The sequence below is a fragment of the Oncorhynchus masou genome, chromosome 12 (genome assembly GCF_036934945.1).
Source record: "Oncorhynchus masou masou isolate Uvic2021 chromosome 12, UVic_Omas_1.1, whole genome shotgun sequence".
NCBI lineage: Eukaryota > Metazoa > Chordata > Actinopteri > Salmoniformes > Salmonidae > Oncorhynchus > Oncorhynchus masou.
Genome location: NC_088223.1, coordinates 11,874,566 through 11,895,190, shown reverse-complemented (window position 1 = coordinate 11,895,190; position 20,625 = coordinate 11,874,566). Strand labels below are relative to the sequence as shown.

The window sequence follows — 20,625 nt, the reverse complement described above, 5'->3', positions numbered from 1 at the left end:
CTGTCTCATTACAGGGATGAGGGTGTACTGACTGTCTCATTACAGGGATGAAGGTGTACTGACTGTCTCATTACAGGGATGAAGGTGTACTGACTGTCTCATTACAGGGATGAGGGTATACTGACTGTCTCATTACAGGGATGAGGGTGTACTGACTGTCTCATTACAGGGATGAGGGTGTACTGACTGTCTCATTACAGGGATGAGGGTGTACTGACTGTCTCATTACAGGGATGAGGGTGTACTGACTGTCTCATTACAGGGATGAGGGTGTACTGACTGTCATTACAGGGATGAGGGTATACTGACTGTCTCATTACAGGGATGAGGGTGTACTGACTGTCTCATTACAGGGATGAGGGTGTACTGACTGTCTCATTACAGGGATGAGGGTATACTGACTGTCACATTACAGGGATGAGGGTGTACTGACTGTCTCATTACAGGGATGAGGGTATACTGACTGTCTCATTACAGGGATGAGGGTATACTGACTGTCTCATTACAGGGATGAGGGTGTACTGACTGTCTCATTACAGGGATGAGGGTGTACTGACTGTCTCATTACAGGGATGAGGGTGTACTGACTGTCTCATTACAGGGATGAGGGTGTACTGACTGTCTCATTACAGGGATGAAGGTGTACTGACTGTCTCATTACAGGGATGAAGGTATACTGACTGTCTCATTACAGGGATGAGGGTGTACTGACTGTCTCATTACAGGGATGAAGGTGTACTGACTGTCTCATTACAGGGATGAAGGTGTACTGACTGTCTCATTACAGGGATGAAGGTATACTGACTGTCTCATTACAGGGATGAGGGTGTACTGACTGTCTCATTACAGGGATGAAGGTGTACTGACTGTCTCATTACAGGGATGAGGGTGTACTGACTGTCTCATTACAGGGATGAGGGTGTACTGACTGTCTCATTACAGGGATGAGGGTGTACTGACTGTCTCATTACAGGGATGAGGGTATACTGACTGTCTCATTATAGGGATGAGGGTGTACTGACTGTCTCATTACAGGGATGAGGGTATACTGACTGTCTCATTACAGGGATGAGGGTATACTGACTGTCTCATTACAGGGATGAGGGTATACTGACTGTCTCATTACAGGGATGAGGGTGTACTGACTGTCTCATTACAGGGATGAGGGTGTACTGACTGTCTCATTACAGGGATGAAGGTGTACTGACTGTCTCATTACAGGGATGAGTGTGTACTGACTGTCTCATTACAGGGATGAAGGTATACTTACTGTCTCATTACAGGGATGAGGGTATACTGACTGTCTCATTACAGGGATGAGGGTATACTGACTGTCTCATTACAGGGATGAGGGTGTACTGACTGTCTCATTACAGGGATGAAGGTGTACTGACTGTCTCATTACAGGGATGAAGGTGTACTGACTGTCTCATTACAGGGATGAGGGTGTACTGACTGTCTCATTACAGGGATGAGGGTGTACTGACTGTCTCATTACAGGGATGAGGGTGTACTGACTGTCTCATTACAGGGATGAGGGTGTACTGACTGTCTCATCACAGGGATGAAGGTGTACTGACTGTCTCATTACAGGGATGAGGGTGTACTGACTGTCTCATTACAGGGATGAGGGTGTACTGACTGTCTCATTACAGGGATGAAGGTGTACTGACTGTCTCATTACAGGGATGAGGGTGTACTGACTGTCTCATTACAGGGATGAGGGTATACTGACTGTCTCATTACAGGGATGAGGGTGTACTGACTGTCTCATTACAGGGATGAAGGTGTACTGACTGTCTCATTACAGGGATGAGGGTGTACTGACTGTCTCATTACAGGGATGAGGGTGTACTGACTGTCTCATTACAGGGATGAGGGTGTACTGACTGTCTCATTACAGGGATGAGGGTATACTGACTGTCTCATTATAGGGATGAGGGTGTACTGACTGTCTCATTACAGGGATGAGGGTATACTGACTGTCTCATTACAGGGATGAGGGTATACTGACTGTCTCATTACAGGGATGAGGGTGTACTGACTGTCTCATTACAGGGATGAGGGTGTACTGACTGTCTCATTACAGGGATGAGTGTGTACTGACTGTCTCATTACAGGGATGAAGGTATACTTACTGTCTCATTACAGGGATGAGGGTATACTGACTGTCTCATTACAGGGATGAAGGTGTACTGACTGTCTCATTACAGGGATGAAGGTGTACTGACTGTCTCATTACAGGGATGAGGGTGTACTGACTGTCTCATTACAGGGATGAGGGTGTACTGACTGTCTCATTACAGGGATGAAGGTGTACTGACTGTCTCATTACAGGGATGAGGGTGTACTGACTGTCTCATTACAGGGATGAGGGTGTACTGACTGTCTCATTACAGGGATGAAGGTGTACTGACTGTCTCATTACAGGGATGAAGGTGTACTGACTGTCTCATTACAGGGATGAAGGTGTACTGACTGTCTCATTACAGGGATGAAGGTATACTGACTGTCTCATTACAGGGATGAGGGTGTACTGACTGTCTCATTACAGGGATGAGGGTATACTGACTGTCTCATTACAGGGAAGAGGGTATACTGACTGTCACATTACAGGGATGAGGGTGTACTGACTGTCTCATTACAGGGATGAGGGTATACTGACTGTCTCATTACAGGGATGAGGGTGTACTGACTGTCTCATTACAGGGATGAGGGTGTACTGACTGTCTCATTACAGGGATGAGGGTGTACTGACTGTCTCATTACAGGGATGAAGGTGTACTGACTGTCTCATTACAGGGATGAAGGTATACTGACTGTCTCATTACAGGGATGAGGGTGTACTGACTGTCTCATTACAGGGATGAAGGTGTACTGACTGTCTCATTACAGGGATGAAGGTGTACTGACTGTCTCATTACAGGGATGAAGGTATACTGACTGTCTCATTACAGGGATGAGGGTGTACTGACTGTCTCATTACAGGGATGAAGGTGTACTGACTGTCTCATTACAGGGATGAGGGTGTACTGACTGTCTCATTACAGGGATGAGGGTGTACTGACTGTCTCATTACAGGGATGAGGGTGTACTGACTGTCTCATTACAGGGATGAGGGTATACTGACTGTCTCATTATAGGGATGAGGGTGTACTGACTGTCTCATTACAGGGATGAGGGTATACTGACTGTCTCATTACAGGGATGAGGGTATACTGACTGTCTCATTACAGGGATGAGGGTATACTGACTGTCTCATTACAGGGATGAGGGTGTACTGACTGTCTCATTACAGGGATGAGGGTGTACTGACTGTCTCATTACAGGGATGAAGGTGTACTGACTGTCTCATTACAGGGATGAAGGTGTACTGACTGTCTCATTACAGGGATGAGTGTGTACTGACTGTCTCATTACAGGGATGAAGGTATACTTACTGTCTCATTACAGGGATGAGGGTGTACTGACTGTCTCATTACAGGGATGAGGGTGTACTGACTGTCTCATTACAGGGATGAAGGTGTACTGACTGTCTCATTACAGGGATGAAGGTGTACTGACTGTCTCATTACAGGGATGAGGGTGTACTGACTGTCTCATTACAGGGATGAGGGTGTACTGACTGTCTCATTACAGGGATGAGGGTGTACTGACTGTCTCATTACAGGGATGAGGGTGTACTGACTGTCTCATTACAGGGATGAAGGTGTACTGACTGTCTCATTACAGGGATGAGGGTGTACTGACTGTCTCATTACAGGGATGAGGGTGTACTGACTGTCTCATTACAGGGATGAAGGTGTACTGACTGTCTCATTACAGGGATGAGGGTGTACTGACTGTCTCATTACAGGGATGAGGGTGTACTGACTGTCTCATTACAGGGATGAGGGTGTACTGACTGTCTCATTACAGGGATGAGGGTATACTGACTGTCTCATTATAGGGATGAGGGTGTACTGACTGTCTCATTACAGGGATGAGGGTATACTGACTGTCTCATTACAGGGATGAGGGTATACTGACTGTCTCATTACAGGGATGAGGGTGTACTGACTGTCTCATTACAGGGATGAGGGTGTACTGACTGTCTCATTACAGGGATGAGGGTGTACTGACTGTCTCATTACAGGGATGAAGGTGTACTGACTGTCTCATTACAGGGATGAAGGTGTACTGACTGTCTCATTACAGGGATGAGTGTGTACTGACTGTCTCATTACAGGGATGAAGGTATACTTACTGTCTCATTACAGGGATGAGGGTATACTGACTGTCTCATTACAGGGATGAGGGTGTACTGACTGTCTCATTACAGGGATGAAGGTGTACTGACTGTCTCATTACAGGGATGAAGGTGTACTGACTGTCTCATTACAGGGATGAGGGTGTACTGACTGTCTCATTACAGGGATGAGGGTGTACTGACTGTCTCATTACAGGGATGAGGGTGTACTGACTGTCTCATTACAGGGATGAGGGTGTACTGACTGTCTCATTACAGGGATGAAGGTGTACTGACTGTCTCATTACAGGGATGAGGGTGTACTGACTGTCTCATTACAGGGATGAGGGTGTACTGACTGTCTCATTACAGGGATGAAGGTGTACTGACTGTCTCATTACAGGGATGAGGGTGTACTGACTGTCTCATTACAGGGATGAGGGTGTACTGACTGTCTCATTACAGGGATGAGGGTGTACTGACTGTCTCATTACAGGGATGAGGGTATACTGACTGTCTCATTATAGGGATGAGGGTGTACTGACTGTCTCATTACAGGGATGAGGGTATACTGACTGTCTCATTACAGGGATGAGGGTATACTGACTGTCTCATTACAGGGATGAGGGTGTACTGACTGTCTCATTACAGGGATGAGGGTGTACTGACTGTCTCATTACAGGGATGAGTGTGTACTGACTGTCTCATTACAGGGATGAAGGTATACTTACTGTCTCATTACAGGGATGAGGGTATACTGACTGTCTCATTACAGGGATGAAGGTGTACTGACTGTCTCATTACAGGGATGAAGGTGTACTGACTGTCTCATTACAGGGATGAGGGTGTACTGACTGTCTCATTACAGGGATGAGGGTGTACTGACTGTCTCATTACAGGGATGAAGGTGTACTGACTGTCTCATTACAGGGATGAGGGTGTACTGACTGTCTCATTACAGGGATGAGGGTGTACTGACTGTCTCATTACAGGGATGAAGGTGTACTGACTGTCTCATTACAGGGATGAGGGTGTACTGACTGTCTCATTACAGGGATGAAGGTGTACTGACTGTCTCATTACAGGGATGAAGGTGTACTGACTGTCTCATTACAGGGATGAGGGTATACTGACTGTCTCATTACAGGGATGAGGGTGTACTGACTGTCTCATTACAGGGATGAGGGTGTACTGACTGTCTCATTACAGGGATGAGGGTATACTGACTGTCTCATTACAGGGATGAGGGTGTACTGACTGTCTCATTACAGGGATGAGGGTGTACTGACTGTCTCATTACAGGGATGAGGGTGTACTGACTGTCATTACAGGGATGAGGGTATACTGACTGTCTCATTACAGGGATGAGGGTGTACTGACTGTCTCATTACAGGGATGAGGGTGTACTGACTGTCTCATTACAGGGAAGAGGGTATACTGACTGTCACATTACAGGGATGAGGGTGTACTGACTGTCTCATTACAGGGATGAGGGTATACTGACTGTCTCATTACAGGGATGAGGGTATACTGACTGTCTCATTACAGGGATGAGGGTGTACTGACTGTCTCATTACAGGGATGAGGGTATACTGACTGTCTCATTACAGGGATGAGGGTGTACTGACTGTCTCATTACAGGGATGAGGGTGTACTGACTGTCTCATTACAGGGATGAAGGTGTACTGACTGTCTCATTACAGGGATGAAGGTGTACTGACTGTCTCATTACAGGGATGAAGGTGTACTGACTGTCTCATTACAGGGATGAGGGTGTACTGACTGTCTCATTACAGGGATGAGGGTGTACTGACTGTCTCATTACAGGGATGAGGGTGTACTGACTGTCTCATTACAGGGATGAGGGTATACTGACTGTCTCATTATAGGGATGAGGGTGTACTGACTGTCTCATTACAGGGATGAGGGTATACTGACTGTCTCATTACAGGGATGAGGGTATACTGACTGTCTCATTACAGGGATGAGGGTGTACTGACTGTCTCATTACAGGGATGAGGGTGTACTGACTGTCTCATTACAGGGATGAGGGTGTACTGACTGTCTCATTACAGGGATGAAGGTGTACTGACTGTCTCATTACAGGGATGAAGGTGTACTGACTGTCTCATTACAGGGATGAGTGTGTACTGACTGTCTCATTACAGGGATGAAGGTATACTTACTGTCTCATTACAGGGATGAGGGTATACTGACTGTCTCATTACAGGGATGAGGGTGTACTGACTGTCTCATTACAGGGATGAAGGTGTACTGACTGTCTCATTACAGGGATGAAGGTGTACTGACTGTCTCATTACAGGGATGAGGGTGTACTGACTGTCTCATTACAGGGATGAGGGTGTACTGACTGTCTCATTACAGGGATGAGGGTGTACTGACTGTCTCATTACAGGGATGAGGGTGTACTGACTGTCTCATTACAGGGATGAAGGTGTACTGACTGTCTCATTACAGGGATGAGGGTGTACTGACTGTCTCATTACAGGGATGAGGGTGTACTGACTGTCTCATTACAGGGATGAAGGTGTACTGACTGTCTCATTACAGGGATGAGGGTGTACTGACTGTCTCATTACAGGGATGAGGGTGTACTGACTGTCTCATTACAGGGATGAGGGTGTACTGACTGTCTCATTACAGGGATGAGGGTATACTGACTGTCTCATTATAGGGATGAGGGTGTACTGACTGTCTCATTACAGGGATGAGGGTATACTGACTGTCTCATTACAGGGATGAGGGTATACTGACTGTCTCATTACAGGGATGAGGGTGTACTGACTGTCTCATTACAGGGATGAGGGTGTACTGACTGTCTCATTACAGGGATGAGTGTGTACTGACTGTCTCATTACAGGGATGAAGGTATACTTACTGTCTCATTACAGGGATGAGGGTATACTGACTGTCTCATTACAGGGATGAAGGTGTACTGACTGTCTCATTACAGGGATGAAGGTGTACTGACTGTCTCATTACAGGGATGAGGGTGTACTGACTGTCTCATTACAGGGATGAGGGTGTACTGACTGTCTCATTACAGGGATGAAGGTGTACTGACTGTCTCATTACAGGGATGAGGGTGTACTGACTGTCTCATTACAGGGATGAGGGTGTACTGACTGTCTCATTACAGGGATGAAGGTGTACTGACTGTCTCATTACAGGGATGAAGGTGTACTGACTGTCTCATTACAGGGATGAAGGTGTACTGACTGTCTCATTACAGGGATGAGGGTGTACTGACTGTCTCATTACAGGGATGAGGGTGTACTGACTGTCTCATTACAGGGATGAGGGTGTACTGACTGTCTCATTACAGGGATGAAGGTGTACTGACTGTCTCATTACAGGGATGAAGGTGTACTGACTGTCTCATTACAGGGATGAGGGTATACTGACTGTCTCATTACAGGGATGAGGGTGTACTGACTGTCTCATTACAGGGATGAGGGTATACTGACTGTCTCATTACAGGGATGAGGGTGTACTGACTGTCTCATTACAGGGATGAGGGTGTACTGACTGTCTCATTACAGGGATGAGGGTGTACTGACTGTCATTACAGGGATGAGGGTATACTGACTGTCTCATTACAGGGATGAGGGTGTACTGACTGTCTCATTACAGGGATGAGGGTGTACTGACTGTCTCATTACAGGGAAGAGGGTATACTGACTGTCACATTACAGGGATGAGGGTGTACTGACTGTCTCATTACAGGGATGAGGGTATACTGACTGTCTCATTACAGGGATGAGGGTATACTGACTGTCTCATTACAGGGATGAGGGTGTACTGACTGTCTCATTACAGGGATGAGGGTATACTGACTGTCTCATTACAGGGATGAGGGTGTACTGACTGTCTCATTACAGGGATGAGGGTGTACTGACTGTCTCATTACAGGGATGAAGGTGTACTGACTGTCTCATTACAGGGATGAAGGTGTACTGACTGTCTCATTACAGGGATGAAGGTGTACTGACTGTCTCATTACAGGGATGAAGGTGTACTGACTGTCTCATTACAGGGATGAAGGTATACTGACTGTCTCATTACAGGGATGAGGGTGTACTGACTGTCTCATTACAGGGATGAAGGTGTACTGACTGTCTCATTACAGGGATGAGGGTGTACTGACTGTCTCATTACAGGGATGAGGGTGTACTGACTGTCTCATTACAGGGATGAGGGTGTACTGACTGTCTCATTACAGGGATGAGGGTATACTGACTGTCTCATTATAGGGATGAGGGTGTACTGACTGTCTCATTACAGGGATGAGGGTATACTGACTGTCTCATTACAGGGATGAGGGTGTACTGACTGTCTCATTACAGGGATGAGGGTGTACTGACTGTCTCATTACAGGGATGAGGGTGTACTGACTGTCTCATTACAGGGATGAGTGTGTACTGACTGTCTCATTACAGGGATGAAGGTATACTTACTGTCTCATTACAGGGATGAGGGTATACTGACTGTCTCATTACAGGGATGAAGGTGTACTGACTGTCTCATTACAGGGATGAAGGTGTACTGACTGTCTCATTGCAGGGATGAGGGTGTACTGACTGTCTCATTACAGGGATGAGGGTGTACTGACTGTCTCATTACAGGGATGAAGGTGTACTGACTGTCTCATTACAGGGATGAAGGTGTACTGACTGTCTCATTACAGGGATGAAGGTGTACTGACTGTCTCATTACAGGGATGAGGGTGTACTGACTGTCTCATTACAGGGATGAGGGTGTACTGACTGTCATTACAGGGATGAGGGTATACTGACTGTCTCATTACAGGGATGAGGGTGTACTGACTGTCTCATTACAGGGATGAGGGTGTACTGACTGTCTCATTACAGGGATGAGGGTGTACTGACTGTCTCATTACAGGGATGAGGGTATACTGACTGTCTCATTACAGGGATGAGGGTGTACTGACTGTCTCATTACAGGGAAGAGGGTATACTGACTGTCACATTACAGGGATGAGGGTGTACTGACTGTCTCATTACAGGGATGAGGGTATACTGACTGTCTCATTACAGGGATGAGGGTGTACTGACTGTCTCATTACAGGGATGAAGGTGTACTGACTGTCTCATTACAGGGATGAGGGTGTACTGACTGTCTCATTACAGGGATGAGGGTGTACTGACTGTCTCATTACAGGGATGAGGGTATACTGACTGTCTCATTACAGGGATGAGGGTGTACTGACTGTCTCATTACAGGGATGAGGGTATACTGACTGTCTCATTACAGGGATGAAGGTGTACTGACTGTCTCATTACAGGGATGAGGGTGTACTGACTGTCTCATTACAGGGATGAGGGTGTACTGACTGTCTCATTACAGGGATGAGGGTATACTGACTGTCTCATTACAGGGATGAGGGTGTACTGACTGTCTCATTACAGGGATGAGGGTATACTGACTGTCTCATTACAGGGATGAAGGTGTACTGACTGTCTCATTACAGGGATGAGGGTGTACTGACTGTCTCATTACAGGGATGAGGGTGTACTGACTGTCTCATTACAGGGATGAGGGTGTACTGACTGTCTCATTACAGGGATGAAGGTGTACTGACTGTCTCACTACAGGGATGAGGGTATACTGACTGTCTCATTACAGGGATGAGGGTGTACTGACTGTCTCATTACAGGGATGAGGGTGTACTGACTGTCTCATTACAGGGATGAAGGTGTACTGACTGTCTCATTACAGGGATGAGGGTGTACTGACTGTCTCATTACAGGGATGAAGGTGTACTGACTGTCTCATTACAGGGATGAGGGTGTACTGACTGTCTCATTACAGGGATGAGGGTGTACTGACTGTCTCATTACAGGGATGAGGGTGTACTGACTGTCTCATTACAGGGATGAAGGTGTACTGACTGTCTCACTACAGGGATGAGGGTATACTGACTGTCTCATTACAGGGATGAGGGTGTACTGACTGTCTCATTACAGGGATGAGGGTGTACTGACTGTCTCATTACAGGGATGAAGGTGTACTGACTGTCTCATTACAGGGATGAGGGTGTACTGACTGTCTCATTACAGGGATGAAGGTGTACTGACTGTCTCATTACAGGGATGAGGGTGTACTGACTGTCTCATTACAGGGATGAGGGTGTACTGACTGTCTCATTACAGGGATGAGGGTATACTGACTGTCTCATTACAGGGATGAGGGTGTACTGACTGTCTCATTACAGGGATGAGGGTGTACTGACTGTCTCATTACAGGGATGAGGGTGTACTGACTGTCTCATTACAGGGATGAGGGTGTACTTACTGTCTCATTACAGGGATGAGGGTGTACTGACTGTCTCATTACAGGGATGAGGGTATACTGACTGTCTCATTACAGGGATGAGGGTGTACTGACTGTCTCATTACAGGGATGAGGGTATACTGACTGTCTCATTACAGGGATGAGGGTATACTGACTGTCTCATTACAGGGATGAGGGTATACTGACTCTCTCATTACAGGGATGAGGGTATACTGACTGTCTCATTACAGGGATGAGGGTGTACTGACTGTCTCATTACAGGGATGAGGGTGTACTTACTGTCTCATTACAGGGATGAGGGTATACTGACTGTCTCATTACAGGGATGAGGGTGTACTGACTGTCTCATTACAGGGATGAGGGTGTACTGACTGTCTCATTACAGGGATGAAGGTATACTGACTGTCTCATTACAGGGATGAGGGTGTACTGACTGTCTCATTACAGGGATGAGGGTATACTGACTGTCTCATTACAGGGATGAGGGTGTACTGACTGTCTCACTACAGGGATGAGGGTATACTGACTGTCTCATTACAGGGATGAGGGTGTACTGACTGTCTCATTACAGGGATGAGGTTGTACTGACTGTCTCATTACAGGGATGAGGGTGTACTGACTGTCTCATTACAGGGATGAGGTTGTACTGACTGTCTCATTACAGGGATGAGGGTGTACTGACTGTCTCATTACAGGGATGAGGGTGTACTGACTGTCTCATTACAGGGATGAGGTTGTACTGACTGTCTCATTACAGGGATGAGGGTGTACTGACTGTCTCATTACAGGGATGAGGGTGTACTGACTGTCTCATTACAGGGATGAGGGTGTACTGACTGTCTCATTACAGGGATGAGGTTGTACTGACTGTCTCATTACAGGGATGAGGTTGTACTGACTGTCTCATTACAGGGATGAGGGTGTACTGACTGTCTCATTACAGGGATGAGGTTGTACTGACTGTCTCATTACAGGGATGAGGGTGTACTGACTGTCTCATTACAGGGATGAAGGTATACTGACTGTCTCATTACAGGGATGAGGGTGTACTGACTGTCTCATTACAGGGATGAGGGTGTACTGACTGTCTCATTACAGGGATGAGGTTGTACTGACTGTCTCATTACAGGGATGAGGGTGTACTGACTGTCTCATTACAGGGATGAGGTTGTACTGACTGTCTCATTACAGGGATGAGGGTGTACTGACTGTCTCATTACAGGGATGAGGGTGTACTGACTGTCTCATTACAGGGATGAGGGTATACTGACTGCTGGAACACACACTTCCACTTTACACCACATAGACCTGAACAGCTGTGTGTGTGAGTGTGAGTGTGTGTGTATGTGTGTTTGTGTCTGTGTGAGTGTGTACAGCCCTTCTCTTACATGTTGTGCGTTCTTGATGAGCCTCCTGGCCTGCTCCTTGATGCTGGGCATGTCGGGGTCGCTGGGGTTGACCAGGGTCGTGACCTCTGTGGGGCCGATGAAGCTGTGTGCCTGGAGGGGCCAGCCCAGGTCCAACCCCGGGGCTGCCGTGTCAGAGTGCAACGGCCAGTAGGTGTCAGACGAGCCGTCTGCGTCTGCCTGGGGAAAACAAGAGCGGGCTGTTAGTGAACTATATTTACACTATGACAACAGGAAAATATGGATATATTATGTAAAGCTAGATTAAGTATCACATATTACAGCATATATATATATATATATATATACAGTGCCTTGCGAAAGTATTTGGCCCCCTTGAACTTTGCGACCTTTTGCCACATTTCAGGCTTCAAACATAAAGATATAAAACTGTATTTTTTTGTGAAGAATCAACAACAAGTGGGACACAATCATGAAGTGGAACGACATTTATTGGATATTTCAAACTTTTTTAACAAATCAAAAACTGAAAAATTGGGCGTGCAAAATTATTCAGCCCCTTTACTTTCAGTGCAGCAAACTCTCTCCAGAAGTTCAGTGAGGATCTCTGAATGATCCAATGTTGACCTAAATGACTAATGATGATAAATACAATCCACCTGTGTGTAATCAAGTCTCCGTATAAATGCACCTGCACTGTGATAGTCTCAGAGGTCCATTAAAAGCGCAGAGAGCATCATGAAGAACAAGGAACACACCAGGCAGGTCCGAGATACTGTTGTGAAGAAGTTTAAAGCCGGATTTGGATACAAAAAGATTTCCCAAGCTTTAAACATCCCAAGGAGCACTGTGCAAGCGATAATATTGAAATGGAAGGAGTATCAGACCACTGCAAATCTACCAAGACCTGGCCGTCCCTCTAAACTTTCAGCTCATACAAGGAGAAGACTGATCAGAGATGCAGCCAAGAGGCCCATGATCACTCTGGAAGAACTGCAGAGATCTACAGCTGAGGTGGGAGACTCTGTCCATAGGACAACAATCAGTCATATATTGCACAAATCTGGCCTTTATGGAAGAGTGGCAAGAAGAAAGCCATTTCTTAAAGATATCCATAAAAAGTGTTGTTTAAAGTTTGCCACAAGCCACCTGGGAGACACACCAAACATGTGGAAGAAGGTGCTCTGGTCAGATGAAACCAAAATTGAACTTTTTGGCAACAATGCAAAACGTTATGTTTGGCGTAAAAGCAACACAGCTCATCACCCTGAACACACCATACCCACTGTCAAACATGGTGGTGGCAGCATCATGGTTTGGGTCTGCTTTTCTTCAGCAGGGACAGGGAAGATGGTTAAAATTGATGGGAAGATGGATGGAGCCAAATACAGGACCATTCTGGAAGAAAACCTGATGGAGTCTCCAAAAGACCTGAGACTGGGACGGAGATTTGTCTTCCAACAAGACAATGATCCAAAACATAAAGCAAAATCTACAATGGAATGGTTCAAAAATAAACATATCCAGGTGTTAGAATGGCCAAGTCAAAGTCCAGACTTGAATCCAATCGAGAATCTGTGGAAAGAACTGAAAACTGCTGTTCACAAATGCTCTCCATCCAACCTCACTGAGCTTGAGCTCTTTTGTAAGGAGGAATGGGAAAAAATTTCAGTCTCTCGATGTGCAAAACTGATAGAGACATACCCCAAGCGACTTACAGCTGTAATCGCAGCAAAAGGTGGCGCTACAAAGTATTAACTTAAGGGGGCTGAATAATTTTGCACGCCCAATTCTTCAGTTTTTGATTTGTTAAAAAAGTTTGAAATATCCAATAAATGTCGTTCTACTTCATGATTGTGTCCCACTTGTTGTTGATTCTTCACAAAAAAATACAGTTTTATATCTTTATGTTTGAAGCCTGAAATGTGGCAAAAGGTCGCAAAGTTCAAGGGGGCCGAATACTTTCGCAAGGCACTGTATATATACGATATTATACAATGCCTCCACCTCTATTTTAGTGACATGAATTAATGAATAATTCATTGTCAGACTCCATCAGGAATGAGGTGAGACTCCATTATACTAGGAGATCACGTAGCTCAGGCTTTAAGAAGACCTTCTCATTTCAATAACAGTATTAGTCTTTAAGAAGACCTTCTCATTTCAATAACAGTATTAGTCTTTAAGAAGACCTTCTCTTCTCATTTCATTAACAGTATTAGTCTTTAAGAAGACCTTCTCTTCTCATTTCATTAGCAGTATTAGTCTTTAGGAAGACCTTCTCATTTCAATAACAGTATTTGTCTTTCAGAAGACCTTCTCATTTCAATAACAGTATTAGTCTTTAAGAAGACCTTCTCTTCTCATTTCATTAACAGTATTAGTCTTTAAGAAGACCTTCTCTTCTCATTTCAATAACAGTATTAGTCTTTAAGAAGACCTTCTCATTTCAATAACAGTATTAGTCTTTAAGAAGACCTTCTCTTCTCATTTCAATAACAGTATTAGTCTTTAGGAAGACCTTCTCATTTCAATAACAGTATAATCATAATAAGCAGTACCTCATGATAAGACAGCTCTGGTACGTTGGAGGCCTGGCTGGGTGTCTGGACGGTGGTCTTGATGTGTTCCATCTCCGGTTGACAAAGGAAGTCCACCACGTCTGCTGTCTGAAGGAACTCATAGTAACCCTGGAGAGAACACACACTGAGTTATTACACACACTGGGTTATTACACACACTGGGTTATTACACACACACTGAGTTATTATTACACACTGGGTTATTACACACACTGGGTTATTACACACACTGGGTTATTACACACACACTGAGTTATTACACACACTGGGTTATTACACACACTGGGTTATTACACACACACTGAGTTATTACACACACTGGGTTATTACACACACTGGGTTATTACACACACACTGAGTTATTACACACACTGGGTTATTACACACACTGGGTTATTACACACACCGGGTTATTACACACACACTGGGTTATTACACACACACTGAGTTATTACACACACTGGGTTATTACACACACTGGGTTATTACAGACACACTGGGTTATTACACACACTGGGTTATTACACACACACTGGGTTATTACACACACACTGGGTTATTACACACACTGGGTTATTACACACACTGGGTTATTACACACACACTGGGTTATTACACACACTGGGTTATTATTACACACACACTGAGTTATTACACACACTGGGTTATTACACACACAGGGTTATTACACACACTGAGTTATTACACACACTGGGTTATTACACACACTGGGTTATTACACACACACTGGGTTATTACACACACTGGGTTATTACACACACACTGAGTTATTACACAAACTGGGTTATTACACACACTGGGTTATTATTACACTCACACTGAGTTATTACACACACTGGGTTATTACACACACACTGGGTCATTACACACACACTGGGTTATTATTACACACACTGGGTTATTACACACACACAGAGTTATTACACACACACTGAGTTATTACACACACTGGGTTATTACACACACACTGGGTTATTATTACACACACTGGGTTATTACACACACACTGAGTTATTACACACACTGGGTTATTACACACACACTGGGTTATTATTACACACACTGGGTTATGACACACACACTGGGTTATTACACACACACTGGGTTATTATTACACACTGAGTTATTATTACACACACTGGGTTATTACACACACCGAGTTATTACACACACTGGGTTATTACACACACACTGGGGTATTACACACACTGAGATATTACACACACCGAGTTATTATTACACACACTGAGTTATTACACACACCGAGTTATTATTACACACACTGATTACACACTGAGTTATCACACACACTGAGTTATTATTACACACACTGAGTTATTATTACACACACTGAGTTATTATTACACACACTGGGTTATTACACGTACATTGAGTTATCACACACACTGAGTTATTACACACACTGGGTTATTATTTCACACACTGGGTTATTACACACACACAGAGTTATTACACACACACTGGGTTATTACACACACTGGGTTATTACACACACTGGGTTATTATTACACACACTGGGTTATTACACACACACTGGGTTATTATTACACACACTGGGTTATTACACACACACTGGGTTATTACACACACACTGGGTTATTATTACACACACTGGGTTATTATTACACACACCGGGTTATTACACACACACTGGGTTATTACACACACTGGGTTATTACACACACTGGGTTATTACACACACTGGGTTATTACACACACTGGGTTATTATTACACGCACTGGGTTATTATTACACACACTGGGTTATTACACACACACTGAGTTATTACACACACACTGGGTTATTATTACACACACTGGGTTATTACACACACACAGAGTTATTACACACACTGAGTTATTACACACACTGGGTTATTACACACACACTGGGTTATTATTACACACACTGGTTTATTACACACACACTGAGTTATTACACACATTGGGTTATTACACACACACTTGGTTATTATTACACACACTGGGTTATGACACACACACTGGGTTATTACACACACACTGGGTTATTATTACACACTGAGTTATTATTACACACACTGGGTTATTACACACACTGGGTTATTACACACACTGGGTTATTATACACACACTGGGTTGCTATTATTACACACACTGGGTTATTACACACACACCGAGTTATTACACACACTGGGTTATTACACACACACTGGGGTATTACACACACTGAGATATTACACACACCGAGTTATTATTACACACACTGAGTTATTACACACACTGAGTTATTACACACACCGAGTTATTATTACACACACTGATTACACACTGAGTTATCACACACACTGAGTTATTATTACACACACTGAGTTATTATTACACACACTGAGTTATTATTACACACACTCGGTTATTACACGTACACTGAGTTATTACACACACTGGGTTATTATTACACACACTGAGTTATTACACACACACTGGGTTATTACACACACTGGGTTATTACACACGCTGGGTTATTACACACACTGGGTTATTATTACACACACTGGGTTATTACACACACACTGGGTTATTATTACACACACTGGGTTATTACACACACACAGGGTTATTATTACACACACTGGGTTATTATTACACACACTGGGTTATTACACACGCACTGGGATATTATTACACGCACTGGGTTATTGCACACACACTGAGTTATTATTACACACACTGGGTTATTACACACACACTGAGTTATTATTACACACACTGGGTTATTACACACACTGGGTTATTACACACACTGAGTTATTATTACACACACTGAGTTATTATTACACACACTGGGTTATTACACACACTGAGTTATTATTACACACACTGAGTTATTACACACACTGGGTTATTATTACACACACTGAGTTATTATTACACACACTGGGTTATTACACACACTGAGTTATTATTACACACACTGAGTTATTACACACACTGGGTTATTATTACACACACTGGGTTATTACACACACACTGAGTTATTATTACACACACTGAGTTATCAGACACTCAATTTGAGTTATCACACACACACACACACACACACACACACACACACACACACACACACACACACACACACACACACACACACACACACACACACACACACACTCAGTCCCACACAAACACTCCTACTATACCTGTAGGTCTGTCTCCACCAGAGCATCAATGGCGAGACGGTATTCTTCTCTGTAGTGGGGGGGCAGGAAGTTAGGGTCCAGGGGGTTGTCCCCGAAGTCCGAACTCTGGGATCTGTGGGCCATGATGGGGTCGGGGCTATGGTAAAGGGGCTAGGATAAAGGGGCTAGGGTAAAGGGGCTAGGGTAAAGGGGCTAGGGTAAAGGGGCTAAGCTTAAGGAGTTAGAGGCTAGGGTACAGGGGTTAGGGGCTAGGGTACAGGGGTTAGGGGCTAGGGTACAGGGGTTAGGGTAAAGGGGTTAGGGGCTAGGGTACAGGGGTTAGGGGCTAGGGTACAGGGGTTAGGGGCTAGGGTAAAGGGGTTAGGGGCTAGGGTACAGGGGTTAGGGGCTAGGGTAAAGGGGTTAGGGGCTAGGGTTAGGGGCTAGGGTACAGGGGTTAGGGGCTAGGGGCTAGGGTTAAGGGCTAGGGTACAGGGGTTAGGGGCTAGGGTAAAGGGGCTAGGGTACAGGGGTTAGGGTAAAGGGGTTAGGGGCTAGGGTACAGGGGTTAGGGTAAAGGGGCTAGGGTACAGGGGTTAGGGGCTAGGGTAAAGGGGTTAGGGGCTAGGGTACAGGGGTTTATTGGCTAGGGTAAAGGGGTTAGGGGCTAGGGTTAAGGGCTAGGGTACAGGGGTTAGGGGCTAGGGTAAAGGGGCTAGGGTACAGGGGTTAGGGTAAAGGGGTTAGGGGCTAGGGTACAGGGGTTAGAGGCTAGGGTACAGGGGTTAGGGGCTAGGGTACAGGAGTTAGGGTACAGGGGCTAGGGTACAGGGGCTAGGGTACAGGGGCTAGGGTACAGGGGCTAGGGTACAGGGGCTCGGGTACAGGGGTTAGGGTAAAGGGACAAACCTGTGGGAGAAATATAGATGCAATATTGTTACTTTATTTAGTTTAGTTTAGGTTCCTCTAGTAATACAAGAATCTCCTCAGCAAAGATGTTGGAACAGAGCAAACACACCCTGCTGCCTCGTGTATAGAAACACTCTATCAACAGTCACAACACATACAACACATTCAGAAACTATTCAGACCCCCCGTCTTTTCCCACATTTTGTTACATTACAGCCTTATTCTAAAATTGATTAAAATAAAAAAAATGTCCTCATCAATTTACACACAATACCCCATAATGACAAAACTAAAACAGGTTTTTAGCCATTTTTGCAAATGTATTCAAAATAAAAAAAAACAGAAATACCTTATTTACATAAGTTTTCAGACCATTTGCTATGAGACTTGAAATGGAGCTCAGGTACATCCTGTTTCCATTGATCATCCTTGAGATGTTTCTACAACTTAATTGGAGTCCACCTGTAGTAAATTCAATTGATTGGACATGATTTGGAAAGGCACACACCTGTCTATATAAAGGTCCCACAGTAGTTGACAGTGCACGTCAGAACAAAAACCAAGACATGAGGTTGAAGGAATTGTTTGTAGAGCTCCCAGACAGGATGGTGTCAAGGCACAGATCTGGGGAAGGGTGCCAAAACATTTCTGCAGCATTGAAGGTCCACAAGAACACAGTGGCCTCCATCATTCTTCAATGGAAGAAGTTTGGAACCACCAAGACTCTTCCTTGAGCTGGCCGCCCGGCCAAACGGTGCAATTAGGGGAGAACAGCCTTGGTGACTAAGAACCCGATGGTCACTCTGACAGAGCTCCAGAGTTCCTCTGTGGAGCTGGGAGAACCTTCCAGAAGGACAACCATCTCTGCAGCACTCCACCAATCAGGCCTTTGTGGTAGAGTGGTCAGACGGAAGCCACTCCTCGGCAAAAGGCACATGACAGCGTTCTTGGAGTTTTCAGAAAACCTGACAGAGCTTGAGAGGATCTGCAGAGAATAATGGGAGAAACTCCCTAAATACAGGTGTGGCAAGATTATAGTGTCATAACCAAGAAGACTCAAGGCTGTAATCACTGCCAAAGGTGCTTCAACAAAGTACTGAGTAAAGGGTCTGAATAAATGTGATATTTCTGATTTTTGTTTTTTATAAATTTGCTAAAATTTTGGGGTATTGTGTGTAGATTGATGAGGGGGGAAAACGATTTAATACATTTTAGAATAAGGCTGTAACGTAACAAAATGTGGAAAAGGTTAAGGGGTCTGAATACTTGTATACTGTCCTGAGAGAGGGTGAGAGACAGAATCAAGCTAGTCCTGGGGCTCTGTCCACAAACACAAACAGACCCCACACCCACAGAGCCCCAGGACAGCAACACAATTTAGACCCAACCAAATCATGAGAAAACAAAAAGATAATTACTTCACACATTGGAAAAAAATTACAAAAGAACTGAGCAAACTAGAATGTTATTTGGTCCTAATCAGAGAGTACACAGCGGCAGAATACCTGACCAGTGTGACTGACCCAAACGTAAGGAAAGCTTTGACAATGTATAGACTCAGTGAGCATAGCCTTGCTATTGAGAAAGGCCGCCGAAGGCAGACCTGGCTCTCAAGAGAAGACAGGCTATGTGCACACTGCCCACAAAATTAGGTGGAAACTGAGCTGCACTCCCTAACCTCCTGCCAAATGTATGACCATATTAGAGGCACATATTTCCCTTAGATTACACAGACCCACAAAGAATTAGAAAACAAACCCAATTTTGATAAACTCCCATAACTATTGGGTGAAATCCCACAGTGTGACATAACAGCAGCACGATTTGTGACCTGTTGCCACAAGAAAAGGGCAACCAGTGAAGAACAAACACCATTGTAAAGACAACCCATATTTATGTTTATTTATTTTCCATTTTGTACTTTAACTATTTGCACATAATGAGAGAGAGAGAGAGAGAGAGAGAGAGAGAGAGAGAGAGAGAGAGAGAGAGAGGGGTGTAAGA

The 20,625-nt window shown here is 44.6% G+C and overlaps 1 protein-coding gene across 1 annotated transcript in view; it reads right to left on the bottom strand.

Annotated features, from left to right (window-relative positions):
* The window catches only part of LOC135549550 (protein FAM83H-like), a 52,879-nt gene that overhangs the window by 11,016 nt on the left and 21,238 nt on the right, over positions 1-20,625 (bottom strand). Inside the window, 3 exon segments of the mRNA XM_064979614.1 lie at positions 11,953-12,150; positions 14,493-14,621; positions 17,734-18,621. Of these exon segments, the coding sequence (XP_064835686.1) occupies positions 11,953-12,150; positions 14,493-14,621; positions 17,734-17,856 (450 nt within the window). The 5' untranslated portion in view covers positions 17,857-18,621.